This window comes from Eptesicus fuscus, chromosome 1 (assembly GCF_027574615.1).
Source record: "Eptesicus fuscus isolate TK198812 chromosome 1, DD_ASM_mEF_20220401, whole genome shotgun sequence".
Lineage (NCBI taxonomy): Eukaryota > Metazoa > Chordata > Mammalia > Chiroptera > Vespertilionidae > Eptesicus > Eptesicus fuscus.
This window is the reverse complement of record NC_072473.1, coordinates 94,559,210-94,580,422: the sequence shown is the minus strand read 5'-3', so window position 1 is coordinate 94,580,422 and position 21,213 is coordinate 94,559,210. Positions and strand designations below refer to the sequence as shown.

Sequence of the window (21,213 nt, the reverse complement as noted above, 5' to 3'; positions counted from 1 at the left end):
GGGGGGGGGAAGGAACCACACAGTATTAAAGACATGAAAGAGGCTTACATATTTAATAATTAAGAAAACAATTGCAGGGGCAATTTCAACTCCTCAGTTAACCAGATTGGGAGTTTATGAAGAGTTGAAACACATAATTCAAAAGGCACACTGAAAATATTTGGAATTGCTACACAACAATAAGAACAGTCACAATAATATCCAATAGAAGTTTGCATGAATTTAGGGGTTAGAACCCACTGAATGTTTCTTTTATGTTACTGTATTTCATTCACTCTAGGATTCAGGGAAGTCATTTTTCTTATTCTCATTCCATAGATGAAATACAATAGTTTCCAAGAAAAGCAACCATTGGCACAAAGTCATGTAGCCAGTATGTGGCAGATCAAGGACCTCTGTCCAGGGGGTGTGGCTTTGCACTCTGGACTTTAGTCACCACCATGCTCCATAGGATGAGCTCTGTTAAGGTAACACTGCACAATATGCAGCAGGAACCAAGATTTCTCACTCTTCTGTATGATTGGCATACAGCCCTCTGAAGAGAGTGCTAGATTTATTAAATGTGCCTTGTCACCAAAATACAACCCAATGAACAGCTGTTCACAGGACTCAGACCATTTTAAGTTTAATAATCCAGGCCTCAGGTGTCTGTGATAGTACATATCACACAGCCTGGGTGAGCAATTTTCCGTAGAAAGTAATGGTCATCTAAAATTTTTGGAGGTATACAAGTGCTTTTTATGGAAAGGGCCCTTCCAGGGTTTCAGGTACCCTTTCCTTCTCAGAGTCTTAGGATGAAGGTATGGTCACTCCTACTGCACCCAGGGAAAGGAACTTGCATGAGGTTTAGACTGAGGGTGAGTACTTCCTTGCTCTGCTACAGAGGCAGTTATATACAATATGTCTTAAATTTATCTCTTCTTCTCTCCTTTGTGGGATCATTCACTTTATCACTTTATACCCACTTAGCTTGATTTTTTAGTTCTTTTTTATATAGTAGGTATACTGCTCAGAGCTAGAGTAACATTTGACTAATATACACTACATAAGCCTCAGGATGGAAATACATTATTCAGCTATACTATAAACATGGTCAAGAGTACATAGTTGAGAAGGTAAAACTATATTTGGTTTTATTTAATGACTACAGGCCTGGTGAACAAAATTCATGCACTGAGGGGTGGGGTGTCCCTCACCCTGGCCTGTGCCTTCTTGTAGTCCAGGACCCCTCAGGGGATGTCCGACTTCCAGCTTAGGCCTGATCCCTCCAGGACATCCTTCTTGCAGTCTGGGATTCCTCTCACTCTCTGAGACCCCTCACTCCTTACTGCCTGCCTGCTCGCTGGCTGCTCCTTACCACTCAGCTCACTGCTCCTTAGCACTGCTTCAGAGGCGGGAGAGGCTCCCGCCACTGCCACTGCACTCACCAGCCATGAGCCAGGCTTCTGACTGAGCTGCCCTACCCCTGTGGGAGCACACTGACCACCAGGTGGCAGCTCCTGCATTGAGCATCTGCCCCCTGGTGGTCAGTGTGCGTCATAGGACTGGTCGTTCTGCTGGTTGTTTTGCTGTTCTGTCAATTTGCATATTAGGGTTTTATTATATAGGATAAGACTCAGAATGAAGACCTAGATAGATCTTAGGAGATGATCTAGGGGCAGTTTTGTTTACTGGACCTTTCTGCGATTATGAAAATGATGTATTTTGTACTGTCCTATGACAGCTACTGGCAACATGTGGCCACTGAACACTTGAACTATGCCTGTTGGACTGAGGAACTGAACTTTTATTAAAATGTAATTAATTTAAATTTAAATAACCAGTCACATGTAGCTATTGTTACTGTATTAAAAAGTGCAAAATTAGTTAACACTTCAATTTTACAGATGGGAAACCTGAAGCACATAATGGTTAAGAGACTAATAATAAGAGTCACAAAATAAGGTAGTGGAAGGGTTGGGACTAGCTTTGAGGTCTCTTGATGCCCAGTCCAGTACCATTGACACATTGCTTCCCTCTAAAGCAGTGGTTCTCAACCTTTCTAATGCCACGACCCTTTAATACAGTTCCTCATGTTGTGGTGACCCCCAACCACAAAATTGTTTTTGTTGCTACTTCATAACTGTAATTTTGCTACTGTTAATGAATCATAATGTAAATATCTGTGTTTTCCGATGGTCTTAGGCTCTACAGCAGCAGCTCTCAACCTGTGGGTCACAACCCACAGGTTGAGAACCGCTAGCAGGGTCACCTAAGACCATCAGAAAACACAGATGTTTACATTAAGATTCATTAACAGTAGCAAAATTACAGTTATGAAGTAGCAACGAAAATAATTTTATGTTTAGGGGTCACCACAACATGAGGAACTGTATTAAAGGGTCACGGCATTAGAAAGGTTGAGAACCACTGTTCTAGACTGTGGTCTGGCAAGGTTTAAAAGACTCCAGACCCCTAAGTATACAGCACATTTTTCATGAACAAAACATTTTTGAAAACACAATGTCTATCCTGGGAGGGTTTAGAAGGGAGAGATAGAGACCAGTAAACTTTTCCATGGGTCATGCTTTCTTCCATGGGGAATTTCATATGGAACATCCAAGCTCCCTGACCCTGGCCAAAAGGCTCAATCATTCATCCCTTGTCCTCTCAGGGCCTGCCTGAGGAATGTCTATCAGGAGAAGAAGGCAGTTGCACATTTCTGTAGGGGCTGCACTTTAGCATTCTGGTACACCACACTGGGAGTGGCAGCCTGTGCAGGCCACAGGCACCATGTGAGTCTTTTTACAGCTGACTGCTCAGCTCCTTCTGGGGGCCCATCCCAAGGTCAGCTCCAGTTTCTGTCATTTGTTTACTATTTAACGGATGCACTGCTACTTCAGATAATGGTGCTAATAACCTTTGACTGGCTTCCCTCTTCTATCAGGGAGGAGGAGAGGTTCCTACAAGCCAGTTAGCAATCATTGTGGGTCAAGGGCTGAGGAATGATCATACTGCTGTTTTCCTGAGGCCCAAGAAGTCCCTGGAAAATCTCTACAAAGGACTTCAAGGTCTCTTTTCCCTTATTCCTTGGCAGCCCTAATGCCTAACTCCACCCCCCCCACCCTCCATTTTTGGCTCTTCAGAGAACTGTCAGGGTTCATGGATACACGTTTCTAAATTATTTACTCAAACAAATTAGGTTTTCTGGTAAGTTATTAACACCACACACACACACACACACACACACACACACACACACACACACACACGTGGATTTGCTCTATAAGAGAGAAGACCCTTCAGTTAAAAAGCAGATTTGACTGTCTAACAAGTACACCTACCTCACTTGCACAAATGGGACAGGTGAACTCAATATTCCCAAGTACAAATGTGTTTGGAGTAAGGGAGGGTGCTGATGTTTCTTAGGCCATGGTGGCATGTAAGACTGCCCACCGCATATATTTACTTTCCTATTATAGTACTCTATGGGAGTATACTTACTGGGGTGGGGGAAGGAAAAAAAAAAACACGTAGCCCTCTCTCCCAAAGGAAGTCAGAGTCCAAGTTCCGTTACCATGACTTAGCAGTCATTTAAATCTAAGTCTCTATGAAAATAAACTCCAACCTGATTGTATGAGTGTTTTCTCCTTCTATACAATCATGTTTTTATTTTTTTACTGATTTCAGAGAGTGGAAGGGAGAGGGAGAGAGGGATGGAAACATCAATGATGAGAGAGAATAATTGATCAGCTGCCTCCTGCACGCCCCCTACTGGGGATCCAGCCTGGTGACCTCTTGGTTCATGGGTTGACCCTCAACCACTGTGTCACACCAGCAGGGCCATATTTGTATTTTAGAACCACTCAACTGTTCTCACTTATTATTACTAATCACAGAAATTTGTAAATACTTGTAAATTTTCAGTTTTTACATTCTTGACACTTCAGCAGATGTAAGGGGGAACAGGACTGAGCTCCTCACATCTTGAGTCCTGGACAGAGTCTAAGGTGCCTGTTGGCTAAGCAGATGCATGCAGGCTTATGCTGGCAATGCTGTCACTGTGTTTGTGGGCTGCCAGCAATGAGCTTTGTGCATATTCCATGCTATATGGTTTCTAAAACCTTTGCACACTCATTAGCTCAGTTTCTCCTGAGGTAGGCCTGAAGAGGTAGAAGCAGAAATTAACTATTACTGGATAGGAGAATCTGTAGAGGCCATCTTAGCCAAAGGACACATACTACAGGTAGGAAAACTGAGGCCTCAGAGAGGGTGAAGCAACCTGACTTAGATCACTCGGGTAGCTTTTAGAAGAACTCAGACAGTAGTTAAAACTCTCCTCACTCTTAGGCCAGGGACCTTTGGTAATCCCTCTGACTCCAACAACAACAGCAATAGCAATGAAATAAGTGAGATTCTACCACCATTTATATTCATTAAAATGGTTATTTGAAAAATTGCTATAGTTATATCTTCTCTTTGAACTCTTTGGGATGAGGACCGTAGTATTTATGGTATGGTTTTATTTATCCTAAACATGTATCGCTTGCACATCTACTATGTGTCAAGTATAATGTTAGCATCTGTAAGGATTACACACACACACACACACACACACACACACACACACACACACACACACACATACACAGCACATCACAAACACTGCTCCTCTTGCCTCCACTCTGAAGCTTTTTCCAAATGCATCACAAAAGAATTCCTCCCTGACACCTTTACATATTGCTCTCCCCAAGTGGTTAGCATGTTAAGCAGAGTGAGCTATTCCCATGGAGAAACTTGACCTTTAATCATTTATAGCTCCCAGTGACTGGTATATAATGGCTACTCAATACAAGTTAGTAGAATAAAATGCAGGAAATCTATCAAAGAGACTCTGCCATTTGCTAACTGTGTAGCCTTGAACAAGTCACTTCACCTCTTTGTATCTCTGTTTCTTCATCTGTCAAACAAGTATGATGCTAATCCCTACCTCTTTAGTTAGTGGTACAAAAAGATGGAGTGTGGAAATAAGTGTCTGGCTCACTGTAATCATTTGGTAAATCTAGCATTATCATCATCATCATTTCACATATAGTAACTTCAGAGACTAATAATATCTCATGTTAACCAGTTACTATGTACTAGGCACTGGAGATACAAAGTTGAATAAGACAAGGTTTGGGACAACATGCTAGTTACTTGAAATAAAAGCCATTTAGACGGTTCTGTGTTAGATGAGGATGGGATGCATTTGAGATTAGCAGAGTCTGGAATTCACACTGTGTTCTGTCATTCAGTGTATGGGGTACCCAGATTCTGTTTTTAAGTCAGGCAAACCAGGTCTACCCACACATTGTTTTGAATTTAACAGTGCCCTTAGCCATGAGCCATAGTATATATAATATGGGGGTGGATCACTGGTCAAAAATGAGCCCTTTCTGATTTTTCTGGGTTTGACTATGGAATCTTAGAATAATATTAATTAAAGTGTCTTCACCATTGTTAGAAATTATGTAGAATACTTTATTGCTTGTCTGCTTATTCTTTGTCAAATACTAAAAAATAAAACATTATTACTTAGTCCTTTCTCTATTAGCCATGTTAGTCAACCTCACAAAATGAAGACAAATCTAGTGTAGTAGAAAGAGTATGCCCTTTGGAATTGGTCACCAGTATTCACTTATGACTAACGTGAGGCTATGTGCAAGTGGCCCCATGTCTTGGAGCCCAAAAACCTTGTGTCTAGTGGGATATTAATTCCTGTTTTGTGTCTGTCTTGGAAAGGATCAATGGAGCTTAGAGATGGTGTTTTGGAACAATCAAGTGTGTGTGTGTGTGTGTGTGTGTGTGTGTGTGTGTGTGTGTGTGTAGTTTTGTTGTTAATGGAGAAGTGATGCTTGATGTTGAGTACGATGCTCATCACTGGAGCCTGATGTAAAAGACATGACAACACTGCATGGACAGATGCTCTACCTTGTGGACAGATAAAGGATTAGGATAGTTAGATAAGGGTGCATGGGTGTTTTTATCTTGTGAATAGCAAGAACATGAAAATAGATTAATATACTTCAAGTATGAATGAAAAGGATAAAATGGAGAATATGCTGTGAGGTTTCTTCTCTTTACAGCTCTAACTAATTTGGGGAATTGAAAAGGTTTCTCTACTGTTCCTCACTAAAGATATCTTTTCAGGAAATTATATTCCTTTCAACTGCATCCTCCCTACCTTAATCAAATGCATCGTGGTACCATAGAATCAGCTTGCTGTTTCATGAAATCTCACATTTTCAAATAGAATCAATTATAATTGAAAATGTAAAAGTGTATGCAATTCCATGTTGATTGAACAACAGATCAGTACACTCTTATAGTAATTCAAGATAATCAGAATCTGCCACAGAGTAAATGCAGAAGAACTGAGAGAGAAGATACACCTTTGAGAAGTGAGTTCATCCATCAGAGGTCTGAAACACCTTTTAATCAAACCAGGAATACACCTCTAAAGCCAGTAGTGAAAAGAGGTATAACTAAGCCTCTCATTAATAAGGCATTCTCCCTAGTTGCTGAAAAGAGACATCATTTCCATCCTAGGCCGGCGCTTACTGCTCTTTGGTTGACTCTGGCTAAACAGGACCTATATCTTTTATTTTTGGGGGGAGTGTTTTATTTATTTATTTTTCTTTACTGATTTAGGTGTTATATATGTGTCCTTATCACCTTATTGTCTCCCACCCTCCCACTCATGCCCTCACCCTCTGTTGTCTATGTCCATTGGTTAGGCTTATATGCATGCATACAAGTCCTTTGGTTGATCTCTCCCCCTTACCCCCACCCTCCCCTACCTTCCCTCTAAGGTTTGATGGTCTGATCAATGCTTCTCTGTCTCTGGATCTGTTTTTGTTCATCAGTTTATGTTGTTCATTATATTCCACAAATGAGTGAGATCATGTGATATTTATCTTTCTCTGACTGGCGTATTTCACTTAGCATAATGCTCTCCCATTGCACCCATGCTGTTGCAAATGGTAAGAACTCCTTGTTTACCACAGTGTAGTATTCCATTGTGTAGATGTACCACTGTTTTTTAATCCACACATCTGCTGATGGGCACTTAGGCTGTTTCCAAATCTTAGCTATGGTAAATTGTGCTGCTATGAACATAGGGGTACATATACCCTTTTGGACTGGTGTTTCTAGTTTCTTGGGATATATTCGTAGAAGTGGGATCAAGGTCCAAAAAACTAAAAATGGACCTATATCTTTTAAATCATAGGAGTAACTTTGGAGAATACCAGCCTTTAACAGGAGCATTATGCTGAATGAAATTAAGTCAGTTGGAGAAATATAAATATCACATGATCTCACTCATTTGTGGAATATAATGAACAACATAAACTGATGGACAAAAAGAGATCCAGAGACAGAGAAGCTTTGATCAGACCATCAAACCTCAGAGGGAAGGTAGGGGAGGGTGGGAATGATGGAGAGAGATCAACCAAAGGACTTGTATGCATACATATAAGCATAACCAATGGACACAGACACCAGGGGGATGAGGGCATGAACAGAGTCGTGGTGGGGGCAATGAGGGGATAAGGACACATATGTAATACCTTAATCAATAAAGAAAATAAACAAATCTAAAATTAAAAAAAATAATTGAGTGTTTTAGAGACAGAGTAATTGGAATTCAGCTTTAAACTATCGTCACATAGATTTACTTTTGGACTGTTTTGAGGAAATTCATAAGTAACATTTGTCAAGTATGTTATCAACTGCATACAAATGCATATCTCAAAAAACACTTGGAAATATTCTATCTCTTAACTAGGTTAAGCATCCCCTCTAAATTTTGTTTGTATTTTTAATGTACTTACCACCACCTTTTAAATAGTGCTAGGTAAAATCCAATCTGAATCAGCACTACTCTTAATCATACAAATTCTGCTTCAGTGGTGCTACTGTGAATGAATCTGTGAAGTATCTCCTTGCAATATAGCTCTTCATACTTCAAAGCTTCTTTTTGAACTGGATGATTATAGAAGAAAGAAATCATGTTTTAGTGCTACTTGAGGTTTCTTATTAATGTTACCTTTGCAATGACTGCTTATGTTATCCATAAAGATTGAGGAAAAATATTATGTAATTTGAGTCATTAAAAAGGCCTTCCATAGCCCTAGCTGGTTTTGCTCTGTGGTTAGAGTGTTGACCTGGGAACTGAAGGGTCACGGTTCAATTCCAGTCAAAGACATCTACCTCAGTTACAGGCTCCATCTGACCCTGGTTGGGGTAAGGGAGGCAACCAGTCATTGTGTCTCTTTCACATCGGTGTTTCTCTCTCTGTGTCTCTCCCACTCCCTTCCACTCTCTCTTAAAAAATCAATGGAGCCGAAACCGGTTTGGCTCAGTGGATAGAGCGTTGGCCTGCGGACTCAAGGGTCCCGGGTTTGATTCCGGTGAAGGCATGTACCTTGGTTGCGGGCACATCCCCAGTAGGGAGTGTGCAAGAGGCAGCTGATCGATGTTTCTCTCTCATCGATGTTTCTGGCTCTCTATCCCTCTCTCTTCCTCTCTGTAAAAAATCAATAAAATATAAAAAAAAAATCAATGGAAAAAATATCCTCAGGTGAGGATTAACAAAAACAATAACAATAACAAAGCCTTTCATAAACCTTCATCCCTTGTACCCCTCCCCAAAGCTCTCGTGTATTTCTATCATTACAATGATTTTATGTTTAATGTTTACATATCAAAATGTTTGATGAATCCTTCACATGCTGAAAATGTCCTGCTTCACAAACTTTGTCATCTCTCTGGTGCTGGGATGTTAAATATGTGATTTAATTGTCCTTACTCTTCAGGTAAAGCATGTTGGCCACAAGCCCTATGACTCAAGCAGGTTTTGAATATGCAGCACGTCTTCTCAAACTAAGTGTTTGAAAGAACTGAGAAGGTGCCCCTTCAGATAACAGAGAGTGGGAGGGAGCCTCAGATTCTTTTCCTACTTTTAGACTTGAACTCACAAATACACAGTGTGTATGTCTTGGTGTAACAGAGCTACCAATCACATAGTAACCTTCTTTACAAATGGCAAAGAATTATCTTCAGCTTTCTCATCTTTGCATGGAAAAATCAATGCCATGTGTGTAATCTTGTCACTAACTGTTAGGCTATGTCAAGAGTCATGACTATCAGACTTGACTATCGGACTATCCAGAATGAGGATGGTGACAGTACTGCCCTCCCTTGAGCTGGCAAATCACACCTAAAATATAATACCATGAGTTAGAAGAGCCCCAGACAATCAAAAGCCCCTCCTGGGAACACCTAGAATAGTGCCAGAACACAGAGCTCAAGTATTAGAAGAAAAGGTGAAAAGTTCAACATTCCCAATAAATAAATGAACAAGCCATGGATATCTCAGCCTAGAGAAAAGACAACACCGGTGGATAGAATTGCTGTCTTTCAACACATGAAGGCTTGTCATGAGAAAGAAGAGGAGATATATCCTTTGTAGTTCCAAAGTATGATCCATAGTTAGAAGCTCCGGTGAAACAAGGATGTAACTCACAACCAGGAATAATCATCTAATCAAGTTGTCTCAACATGAGACAGGCTGCTTCAAGCAGTAGTGAACTCCTTGTCACTGGCAACGTGTAAGTGGATGTTAGATGGCCCTTTGTATTGTAGATAGGCTTGAAACAACAGTGTGGAGCAGGGAAATGGACCAAATGACTTAAGTACCTCTGAAAAAAACTAGGCCAATTAAGTCAGTAAGTATTTATAAAAGGCTTGTTATATTTAGTGCCAAGAAAGTTTTTAATTTTCTAAGTGCCTGAAAATAAAGTTGCTTTGTTTTTCCTCATCAGGAGATGACACATCCCTGGCCTATTCCTCTTATTGCCATGCATACCCCTTAAAACTTTGAGCAGAACACATTTTCCATCCCAGGGCAGGTTAGTTATCTCCTTCCTCCATTTTTATCTTATTTTGATTATGCCAATCTTCCAATTGGATTTTTAAAAATAAAAATGGACTTGATTTTCTAGTACCATAAATTATAGACTCTCTCTTGCCCCTTGAAATGTCATTATAAATATCATTTTTTACTTTAAATTCTTTATTATTTAAAGTATTAACTAAGTCTCCTTTTTCCCCATTGATTGCTCCCCAGCTGCCCCCACTCCCCAGCACATGCCCCCCATCTGTGTCCATTGGTTATGCTCATATGCATGCATAGAAGTCCTTTGGTTGATCTCTTACCCCCTAACCACCCACCTTCCCTCATAGGTTGGACAGTCTGTTTGATGCTTCTATGACTCTGGTTCTATTTTTTCATCAGTTTATGTTATTCATTATATTCCACAAATGAGTGAGATCATGTGATATTTATCTTTCTCTGACTGGCTTATTTCGCTTAGCATAATGCTCTCTAGTTCCATCCATGCTGTTGCAAATGGTAAGAATTCCTTCTTTTTTACTGCAGCATAGTATTCCATTGCGTAGATGTACCACAGTTTTCTAATCCACTCATATGCTGATGGGCACTTAGGCTGTTTCCAAATCTTAGCTATTGTAAATTGTGCTGCTATGAACATAGGGGTGCATATATTCTTTCTGATTGGTGTTTCTGATTTCTTGGGATATATTCCTAGAAGTGGGATTACTGGGTCAAATGGAAGTTGAGGAAACACCATACTGTATTCCACAGTAGCTACACCAGTCTGCATTCCTACCAGCAGTGCAAGAGAGTTCCTTTTGCTCCACATCCTCTCCAGCATTTGTTGTTTGTTGATTTGTTGATGATAACCATTCTGACAGGTGTGAGATGGTACCGCATTGTCATTTTGATTTGCATCTCTCAGATGATTAGTGACTTTGAGCATGTTTTCATATGTCTCTTGGCCTTCTTTACGTCTTCTTTCGAAAAGTATCTATTTAGGTCCTTTGCCCATTTTTGATTGGGTTGTTTATCTTCCTTTTGTTAAGTTGTATGAGTTCCCTGTAAATGTTGGAGATTAAACCCTTATCTGTGATAACATTGGCAAATACATTATCCTATGCAGTGGGCTTTCTTGTTGTTTTGTTGATGGTTTATTTTGTTGTGCAAAGCTTTTTATTTTGATGTAGTCTCATTTGTTTATTTTCTCTTTAGTTTCCATTGCCCTAGGAACTGTATCAGTGAAGAAATTGCTTCAGCATATGTCTGAGATTTTGCTGCCTGTGGATTCCTCTAGTATTTTTATGGTTTCCCGTCTTATGTTTCAGTTCATGGCAGTTTTAAAAGTTGAGCTGCTATCCTATATAATAAAAGGCTAATATTCAAATCTACCAAACAGCAGAATGACCGGTCGCTATGATGTGCACTTACCACCAGGGGGCAGACACTCAACACAGGAGCTGCCCCCTGGTGGTCAGTGCACTCCCACAGCCAGAAGCTGGGCTCATGGCTGGTGAGTGCAGTGGAGGTGGTGGAAGCCTCTCCCACATCTGCAATAGTGCTAAGGATGTCCTACTGTAGTGGGGAGCGGGCCTAAGCTGTCACTTGGATATCCCCCAAGGGCTCCCAAACTGTGAGAGGATTCAGGCCAGGCTGAGGGAACCCCCTGATTTCATGAATTTCGTGCCCCAGACCTCTAGTATAGTAAGTAATTGAGTATTCTTAGTGTCTGAATATGGACTATGTGCACAGGGAAAGGAAATATTGCACTTTATAAGCACTGTATTGTAAAGTGGAAAATGTGATGTCTTAAATAAAACTATTTAAAATTGGAACAATAAAAATAAAATGCCTACTAGTAAGTAGACATAGCTATTCTAAAAGCAAACTTTATAAGAGAAAAAATACCTTCCTTCCTCCCTTCTTTCCTTTCATCCAAATAAATATTTATCAATCCACTCAGAAACCATTTACTGATGGCATACACTAGGCTAATGTTAGGGATGAATAAAAGCCCTCAATATGTTATCAGCTAAATGATAAAATAGTATAAAAAGTGTCTTCATAAAGAATAAAAGGCTCAGAGAAGTATTTAACACTCATTGGGGCACTGAGGAAGTGCTCACAGAGGTGGCTGCATTTAGAGTATGCTTATGATTTTGACACATGGAGTAGAGCTAAAGAAAAGAACACTCCATGCAGAAGAACAGAATGGGCAAATGCATGACAATATTATGGATCATGGTGTGATCCATATTTATATGATGTCCCAAGTGGCTGGATCTGTGTTTGTGTGATAGGGCATAGAGAAAGATGAACACTGGGCAGATAAATACATCTCTGTGAAAGGCCTTGAATGCCAGCCAAGGATTTTGGACTTTATATGTAGAAGGATAAATCAGATCCCTTAATTTGAAGATCATGATTTTTAACAAAAACATTAGCTTAAACTGCATTGATCCCCTCCTACCTTTGAAAGGGGTCAGAACTAAGTGAACATCAACCTTCTTTGGTTATATGTCATTCCCTCCTGTATTCCCACTCTCCTTCCTTAGACTGCCCCTGGGCCTGGTACCTTCTCCCTAGGACCCCATCTAAGGAATTAATCCATTCCTTTGAGACATTGAATCCAAGCAATTGCAGTGTTTTTAGTCCTATTGTCCAATTTTGGAGATAATTTGTACAAGTCAACAATTTTGACATTTACAAGTGTATACAAAAGAACTGCTTGTTTAAATGGCTTCTATAGTAAGTGCAAAATTTGGAATCAGGCATGATTTGCTTTTGCTGACAATTATTTGTGCTACCATCAACCCTATGATGAATGTAGAAACAAGTAGGATAAAATGGTGAGACCAGGATGACCACAGACCCACTCTTTTGTTTTGCTTGATCCCTGTCAAAATGTTGGTTTCAAATAAAAGTACATTTAAAATAACAAGTATAGCATCAAAAACACACATTATGCTATGATGTGCCTCACTTCATTCTAAGCACTTAATATATATCAAATAACTCAATAGTCACTACAATTGAAAGAGATTGATAATTTGACTATCCCTAGTTGACAGAGGAGGAAACTGAGGCACAGAGAAAAGTAATGTGTTCAGAATTACCTAGCTATTAAATAAGAAAACCAGTCTTTAGATCCAGGTGTTTTGGCAGTGTGTGTGTTTGTTTGTTTTTGTTTTTTGGGTGTTTTGTTTTTTTTTTGTTTGTTTGTTATCTCACAGATTTTAAGGCGCTCCAGTTCAAATTCCATTTTCCAAAACATTGGGTGTCTCCAGTAAATATAGGTAACCAGGCTGATCTCCCTTTCCTCAGTGCTTAAACCAGAACTAAGTGACACATCCTCTCAGAAAGCATCCATTTTTTCTTATACCCATGACAGAGCTTGCACAGTAGAAAGGGTGCTGTCTTAAGAGCTGTGAACCTGGCTACTTTTAACCCTGCCTCTGCCACTTCCTGGCTATGTGGTCCTGTTCAAGTACTTCTGAACCTCAGTTTCCCCATTTGTACTGTGTGTGTGTGTGTGTGTGTGTGTGTGTGTGTGTGTGTGTGTACTATATAATCCCAATGGATTTTTCAGTTCAAATAATTCATGATTCAGTAAACTTATAAAAACAGATGCAGTTAAAAATTCTCAACTTAACTTTACTTGTCCATCTTGAATTGAAAATGGCATGTTTTTTTTCTTAGAAAATGGAAAAACTCCAAGGAAAGGAGTACATTGCTAAGCAGAATTGAGGGAGCTATAATGTCCTCAGGGGAAGTTCAGTAAAAGCTTCATGGAGGTAAACATCTCCTAGACAGAGGTTTGCAAACTATATCCCATGGGTTTTTAGATTTTTAAATGGTTAAGATTTTCAAACAAAAAGGAATATGAATTATGAGCAACTAGAGGCCCGGTGCATGAAATTCGTGCACTGGGGAGGGTGTGCCTCAGCCCAGCCTGCAACCTTTCCAATCTGGGACCCCTCGGGGGATGTTCAGCTTCAGGTTTAGGCCCGATCCCTGGGACATCCCTTTCACAATCTGGGACCACTGGCTTCTAACCACTCACCTGCCTGCCTGATTGCCCCCTAACTGCTCCTCTGCCAGCCTGATTTCCCCCAACTACTCTCCCCTGCTGGCTTGATCACCCCCAAGGCTTTTATTAGTATAGATATGACCCTTCACAGAAAATTTTACTAACCCTGCTTTACAATAAGGGCTTGACAATTGAATCATTGGGACCGGACACCAAGATTTCCTTTCTTTGAATAGTGGAGGGAATAATTATCTTGTCTTTAAGTTGCCCTGAAATTAAAATGAGATAATGACATAGAAAAGTATAAAAGCACCATATAAAGACAACTGTCTTTTTCATGTACTGAAAAGACAATAAAGTAGTAAAATGAAAAACACTATTTTTTTATTCTCCCCCTTCCTTCCTTTACAGCCTTTATTTAAACTTTGAAATTTATAAAAATTTCACTCCAATTTTCATTTATTTACATTCAATACTTGAGGCCTGGTGCACAAAATTTGTGCACTGGGGTGGGGGGGTCCCTTTGCCCGGCCTGTACCCTTTTGCAGTTTGGGAGCCCTTGGGGGATGTCCAAGTGGCAGCTTAGGTCCACTCCCCGTGGAGAGTGGGCCTGAGTTGTCAGTTGGAAATCCTTAGCACTGCCATGAAGGCAGGAGAGGCTCCTGCCGCTGCTGCTGAGCTCACCAGCCATGAGGCCCGGCTTCTGGTGGTCAGTGCATGTCATAGCAACTGGTTTTTCCACTGTTCGGTCAGTTTGCATATTAACCTTTTATTATATAGGATTATTTTGTATTGGTTTCAGGTTTTATATTAGTTACAAAATAGTGGTTAGAGAATCATATACTTTACAAAGTGTTCCCCGATATTTCCAGTACCCACCTGGCATCATACCATCATTACAACACTATTGACTATATTCCCTATTTAAGTGACAATGGGTTTACAGGTTCCTTCCAGTCTTTCTTTTGTGTTGTTCACCTTTCCTTTTCTTTCTCACTTCTTCATCACTTTCCTTATATAGTATCTCAATTGGCCATCAAAGCTCAGTGAAGGCACTGGGACACACTTAATCCATTTTACAGACCAGGACACTGAAGCCAATTCCAGTTGGCTGTGGAATTTGACTCAGTGCACAGGGAACCCTCAGAGCCATGCTCTCTGCCCTTCCTAAGGGGCAGCCACGAGGCAAACAGAACAAACTTTCCCATCAGGCTTTTGAGCCTCTTTCTCAAGTGCCTCTTCATTGCAGATGCTCCACATTCTTTCCTCTCCCTGGTCCCCTGCCCCCATTCTTTACTGCCCCCCCACAGGTCTCCGGAGCAGGTGGAAGGCTTCGCACTCACTGCCAAGGGGCAGGGCGGCATGAGCTTGCTTTTGAGTCAAGGCAGGAGCAGGAGTCACCGCCTCTGAAGTGGGAAGGCTGCCTGGGCGAGGCCTAGGCAGGTTAGCACTGGGAGCGTCTCTGAATCAAGTCAGTCAGTCCAGTACCTTGCAGTGCAGCACCCCTCCACTGAGGTGGCACCGCCCCTCAACCCCCGCCTCAGAGCTGTGGGTCCTTGCCCCTCCCCCCAGGCTTCCTTCCATGCCCCTTGATCCCTGGCCTGTCCCACCCACGTCTTGGGGCCACTGCAGAACCTCTCTCTCTCTGCAGTGAGGCAGATCCCTGCCCTTGTTCTCCACAAAGCTGTGAATCTGTGGCCAGAGGCCCAGTCTGGGTCTCAGCAACTCCATGCTTGGTATGTTCCCAGGGCCCAGCAGCGCCTCCCTGGGCAGCAATGTTCCGGGGGCCCCACGGGAGTGGCTAGGCTGCCAGCCATGCCTCCCCTGGGCTGCGATGTTCCCTGAGCCCCACAGGCGTGGCTAGGAAGGCCACTGCCCCTCCCGGGGCCTGCGGTGGACCCAGATTCCTCTGGTGGCATCTGGTGTTGCCCACCCCACCACCCCCCGGCCTGATGGACTGGTACCTTGTGGGCAGTGTCTGGCACCGGCCTTCCTCGCCCAGATGGGCCCGAACCCCTAAGAGCTGGCCATGGTGATGCCCGCCCCACTGTGTATACAAATTAACCTCCATCTTTGTTGGGCTAATTTGCATACTCACTCTGATTGGCTGTGGGTGTAGCGAAGGTGCAGTCAATTTACATGTTTCTCTATTATTAGGTAAGATATGAATATGAAATAATATGAGCGATATTCATTTCAAATTTTAGTGCCTATTAATCAAGCTTTCTTAGAATACAACTGCACTAATTCATTTATATATTATCTATCACTGCTTTCACACTACAATGACAGAGTTGAATAGTTATGACAGAGACTCTATGCCTCCTAAAGCCTAACATATATACTATCTGGCCCTTTACAAGAAAAGTTTTCTTCCCCATGCTCTGGAATCAAGATTCTCTTGGAGCCTGTGATTATAGGATTATCATCAAATATATTAATTATTTAAGATAACCTCATGTGACTTTGTGAAAACAATTTTGCATCATTATATTTTATACTATAATTACCTATATGACATGCCTATGAAAAAAATTCACATGTCAAAGTAAGGCATTTTTTTAGCTTCTTTTTTTTATTTCTTTATTGATTAAGGTATTACACATGTGTCCTTATTTCCCCATTACCCCCCACCGCCATTCATGCCCCCACACCCCTGTTGTCTGTGTCCATTGATTAGGCTTACATGTATGCATATAAGTCCTTTGGTTGATCTCTCCCCTTTACCCCCACCATCCCCTACCTTCCCTGAGGTTTGATGTTCTGATTGATGTTTCTCTGTCTCTGGATCTGTTTTTGTTCATAAGTTTATGTTGTTCATTATATTCCACAAATGAGTGAGATCATGTGATATTTATCTTTCTATGACTGGCTTATTTTTTGAAAGTTTGTATTACGTGCATCAACAATTATTACATGGGCCCTGACCAGGTAGCTAATTTGCTCAGTTGGTTAGATTCCTGTCCCAATATGTAAAGATTGCAGGTTCAATCCTGGTCAAGGAACATACAGGAATCAACCAATGAATCCATAAATAAGTGAAACAGCAATCCTGGCCAGTTTAGCTCAGTGCATAGAGTGTTGGCCCATGAACTGAAGGGTCCTGGATTTGATTCTGGTCAAGGGCATGTACCTCGGTTGCAGGCTCCATCCCTGGCCTTGGTCAGGGTGCATGTAGGAGGCAACCAACTGATGTGTCTCTCTCATCAATGATGTTTCTCTCTCTCTCCCTCTCCCTTCCTCTCCGAAATCAATTAAAATATTTTAAAAAATAAGTGGAACAACAAACAGATCTCTCTCTCTCTCTCTCTCTCTCTCTCTCTCTCTCTCTCTCTCTCTCATCAATAAATAAAAAATAAAAAGCCCTGGTCAGTGTGGCTCAGTTCATTCCTGGTCAGGGCACATGCCTGGGTTGCAGACTCGGTTCCCGGTGGGGGGCGTGCAGGTGGCAGCTGATTGATGTTTGGCTTTCACATTGATGTTTTTCTCTCTCTCTCCTCCCTTCCTGTCTATAAAATCATTTAAAATATTTTTTTAAAATATTGCATGAACAATGTAGATGTTTTCCATGACCAAGCTATTTGTAATTGGGATTGGATATGTATGTAAAGTAAGTTGGATAATATCCAAAGGTGTTTCATTCATTTGGAATTATGGTTTTGAAAAGTCTTACCTAGCTTAACATTAAAAACTGTGTCAAGAATACATAACACCAGTGACTCAAGTTTAGTAAATACCTGACATAAGTCTCCAATTTGTTTCATGCATTACTTCCCTGCTGCCTTGCACAACTGATTGTTTGAGTCTAATGTGTAAAATACTTGGATGAAGGTTAAAAATTCTGTCCAGATTTCTGGGACCAGTAAAAAGCACTGGATGCATATTTAATTTTCTAATCAGATACTTTGGTTTATTTGACTTTGGAACTTTTCATTTGATTCCTAAACATATACAAGATCAAACTTGCCCTATACAATTGTAATGAAATCCCTTTAAAACCATAACAAGTAGAATTATCGATATATAGTTAAAACATATAAATGGTTAACCACTCATTTATTTGTCCCTCTAGAGAATGAGGTGTTCTTTTTAATTGAAATTCTTGGATTACTAAAGATTATCCTTTCATATTAATTATGTAATAGGTATCATTTTGAAATGTAATTAGTATTTTTCTGACTTCTTATAAAAATTATACTGAGCATGCTTTAGTCTTTCTTGATAACTTAATTATGAGCACTAGTTATTGTACTATGCTATAATATTATACTATGCTGTAATTGTGCTCTTAGGAGCTATTAAGATGGATAGGAATTCTTGGCTCTATATTAAAAGACCATAGATTCTTATGCTCTTTAAGTTCTGAATTATCTGTGTCATTTTCTTTGGCTCTCTGTGCTGTCAGTTTTCATGTCTCAGTGTTTCCAGTGATTGTGCCTCTAAAAGTGCTTCTGCTTTCTCATCATCTATGATTTGCTAAGTAGTGGGAATCAAATAACCAAGCTTGTTAGAGTTCTTTATCAAAAGTCAATTCTCTATCAGCAAAGGTACAGAAACTTTTCAACAGCACAGCTCTTAAGTTGAGAGGCCTTTTCAATATCTTATGGACATTTTATGGTTGTCTTCTGGAGTGCTGATTTTGCCAGAAGATAAGCCTCTTGGGCAATAGAATCATGCTAAGTAGATTGAAAAGTTCACTTTTTATTAAAGCACAATGTTGTCATTCTTGTTCACTTACCTTAAATATAAAGTATGCTGTGATCCTATTTTTACTCTATAGTGTGGCAAAATTAGACTTAAAGAGTATCTTAACTGCAGTACTGATTGCTGTAACTTATTGTTTTATTTACTGGAATTCATTTTCTCCAGTTTTGGAATATTTGCTTTTCAGTCGATATTTTCTTTACTATCCATGAGGGGCTTAACATCATGTGTGTGCCCTGTACATCATTGTAGTGCTTCTGCCTGTAAGATTTTTCAGGGTCCATATAGGTGTGCCACACTCCCAGAAAGCCTGACGTGTGCAAATATTGATTTGTCAAAAACAGTGAATTGTGTGTAGGGAGACTTTCAAGTCAAATTTAAACCCATTTAATAATGTGCTACATGACTATATTTCAAATTGCTTCCTATACTTCACCAAATTTGTAATGAAGTGTTAATCACACTTCTCTCATGAAAATGAGGTACATTTATTGCATATGTGTCACAGTTAAGGTAGAAAATTGGAGCTGTTTCTATAAAATGGAACAAGTAGCAAATCTATTAATTATAATCTTGTTTATACTTCTACAAAATTATGATTATTTGTCTAAACTAACTCCTATTTGCTTCCTTAGAAGCATCAGTGAGAAATTATACACTTGAATTTCACACATGGAGGTCATTTGTTACACAGATTTCCAATAGATACCAGTCTGATATAATTCTGAGAAAATGGCAGTTATGATCATGTTGCAGCAGATTTGCCTGTTAAATGTTTATCCTTCAACAGCAGAGCTTCTACAAAGTCAGTATCGCTATAGACAGATGCCTAATTAATGGAATTGTGAACAGTGGTTTCCTATTTAAAACATTACTTGTTATATCTTCATCAATAAGAGATATGTCTTTTGTTACCTTTGATTCATTTAACTAATGTTTGAATTGTATGTGTTCTTTCTTACAGGAATCTCAACATCTGACTCCAGGATTTACCTTACAAAGTAGGTGTTTTTTTTTGTTTTGTTTTGTTTTTAATTCTTAGTCCAAACTTCATGCCCTCACCTCCCTCTCCCTCTTCTCTTTTCTACCTAATGTCATTGAAATATAAAGTAACAATAACAAAAGTCATATTGTGATATATCTAATTTGTTTCTTTTTTCATCTTTTATTAATGGAAGGATGCTCTGAAAAAGTATAACTGGAAGGGCTGCATGTTTGAAGACCAATGTAATTAAGAATAATCATTTGACAGTAGAAAACATGGATAGTAATTATATGTGCCCTTTCTTTTCAGAGTGGAATGACCCAACCAGCAGAGCTTCTACAAAGTCAGTATCGCTCAAGTCGTGAGTACTTGGGTTTCCAAAATAGGCTCCTTCAGGGACATTTGGCAATGAAATGGTGCCTCGGTGCTAAGTAAATCTTTTTCTCTCTTCTGCTTCTTGAAAATATGAACCTTGACTCATAATAATATGGTGTTTGGTTAGAGGTGAGAATGAGATTTACCATGATAAGCAAGTAACAGCAAAAATGAGTAATATCATCATTAGACCCTTAACGATATAGACACAGGCTGGGTAAATAGTTGAGTTATGAAAACAACTGTGATTCTTGACTAGTTGTTTGAGCATTGTGTAATGTCAGCTACAGAAAGTATATGCAATATTCAGCCACCACTAATGATGGAGAAAGGACACCTCTTAGCAGCCATGATTAGGCATGACATGTTGAGTGGATTGCTATGGCCATTCATCCTGAGAATTAACCATTTGTAGGTCATATGGAGACTGTATGTTAAAGCCAAACAAAGACAATCAGGAAGATATAGAATAAGAAATTACATGGTAATAGGTTGAAGTTCAGAAGCCAGGGCCCTGAAATTCACTCAGTACTGTCTTCATTTTTTGTTAATGTTAACTGAAGGAGGGATATGGAGAAACCAGTTTTCTCAGATTAACTATTGTAGATTTTGTAACATCTGTTTGTCCAAGAATATATCAAGGGAGTATTTGTCTCACAACTCCTTTTATTCCTAACTAGCTTTCCCGTTGCAGGAAAATTCCTGCAATGGGATTTCCTGCTGCACTCTACCCCGCCTCCTTTCCTCCCTTGCCGCCCACCTCGCCTTCTCCTCCGGCCCTCCCGCATTTCCCTTCGCCCCCGGCCCTGCCTCCGCTCCGCCTTTATCACCCGCCTCACCTTCTGCTCCAGCCCGCCCGCATTTCCCTTTGCTCCGCCATTGTCGCCCGCCTCCACCCCGCCCCGCCCTTGCCGCCCGCCTCACCTTCTCCTCCGGCCCGCCTCACCTTCTCCTCCGGCCCGCCTGCTTTTCCCTTCGCCCCCGGCCCCGCCTCCGCCCCGCCCTTGCCGCCCACCTCGCCTTCTCCTCCAGACCGCCCGCGTTTCCCTTCGCCCCCGGCCCCACCTCTGCCCCGCCCTTGTAACCGGCCCCGCCTTCTCCTCCAGCCGGCCCCGCCTCCGCCCCGCCCTTGCCGCCCACCTCGCCTCCTCCAGCCCGCCCGCGTTTCCCTTCGCCCCCGGCCCCGCCTCCGCCCCGCCC

General features: G+C 40.8%; 1 protein-coding gene across 1 annotated transcript in view; it reads left to right on the top strand.

The window, feature by feature from the left end:
* AFF2 (ALF transcription elongation factor 2) overlaps positions 1–21,213 on the top strand; it is a 494,373-nt gene that overhangs the window by 277,351 nt on the left and 195,809 nt on the right. The window contains 3 exon segments of the mRNA XM_054719638.1: positions 9,849–9,935; positions 19,618–19,654; positions 19,948–19,999. Of these exon segments, the coding sequence (XP_054575613.1) occupies positions 9,849–9,935; positions 19,618–19,654; positions 19,948–19,999 (176 nt within the window).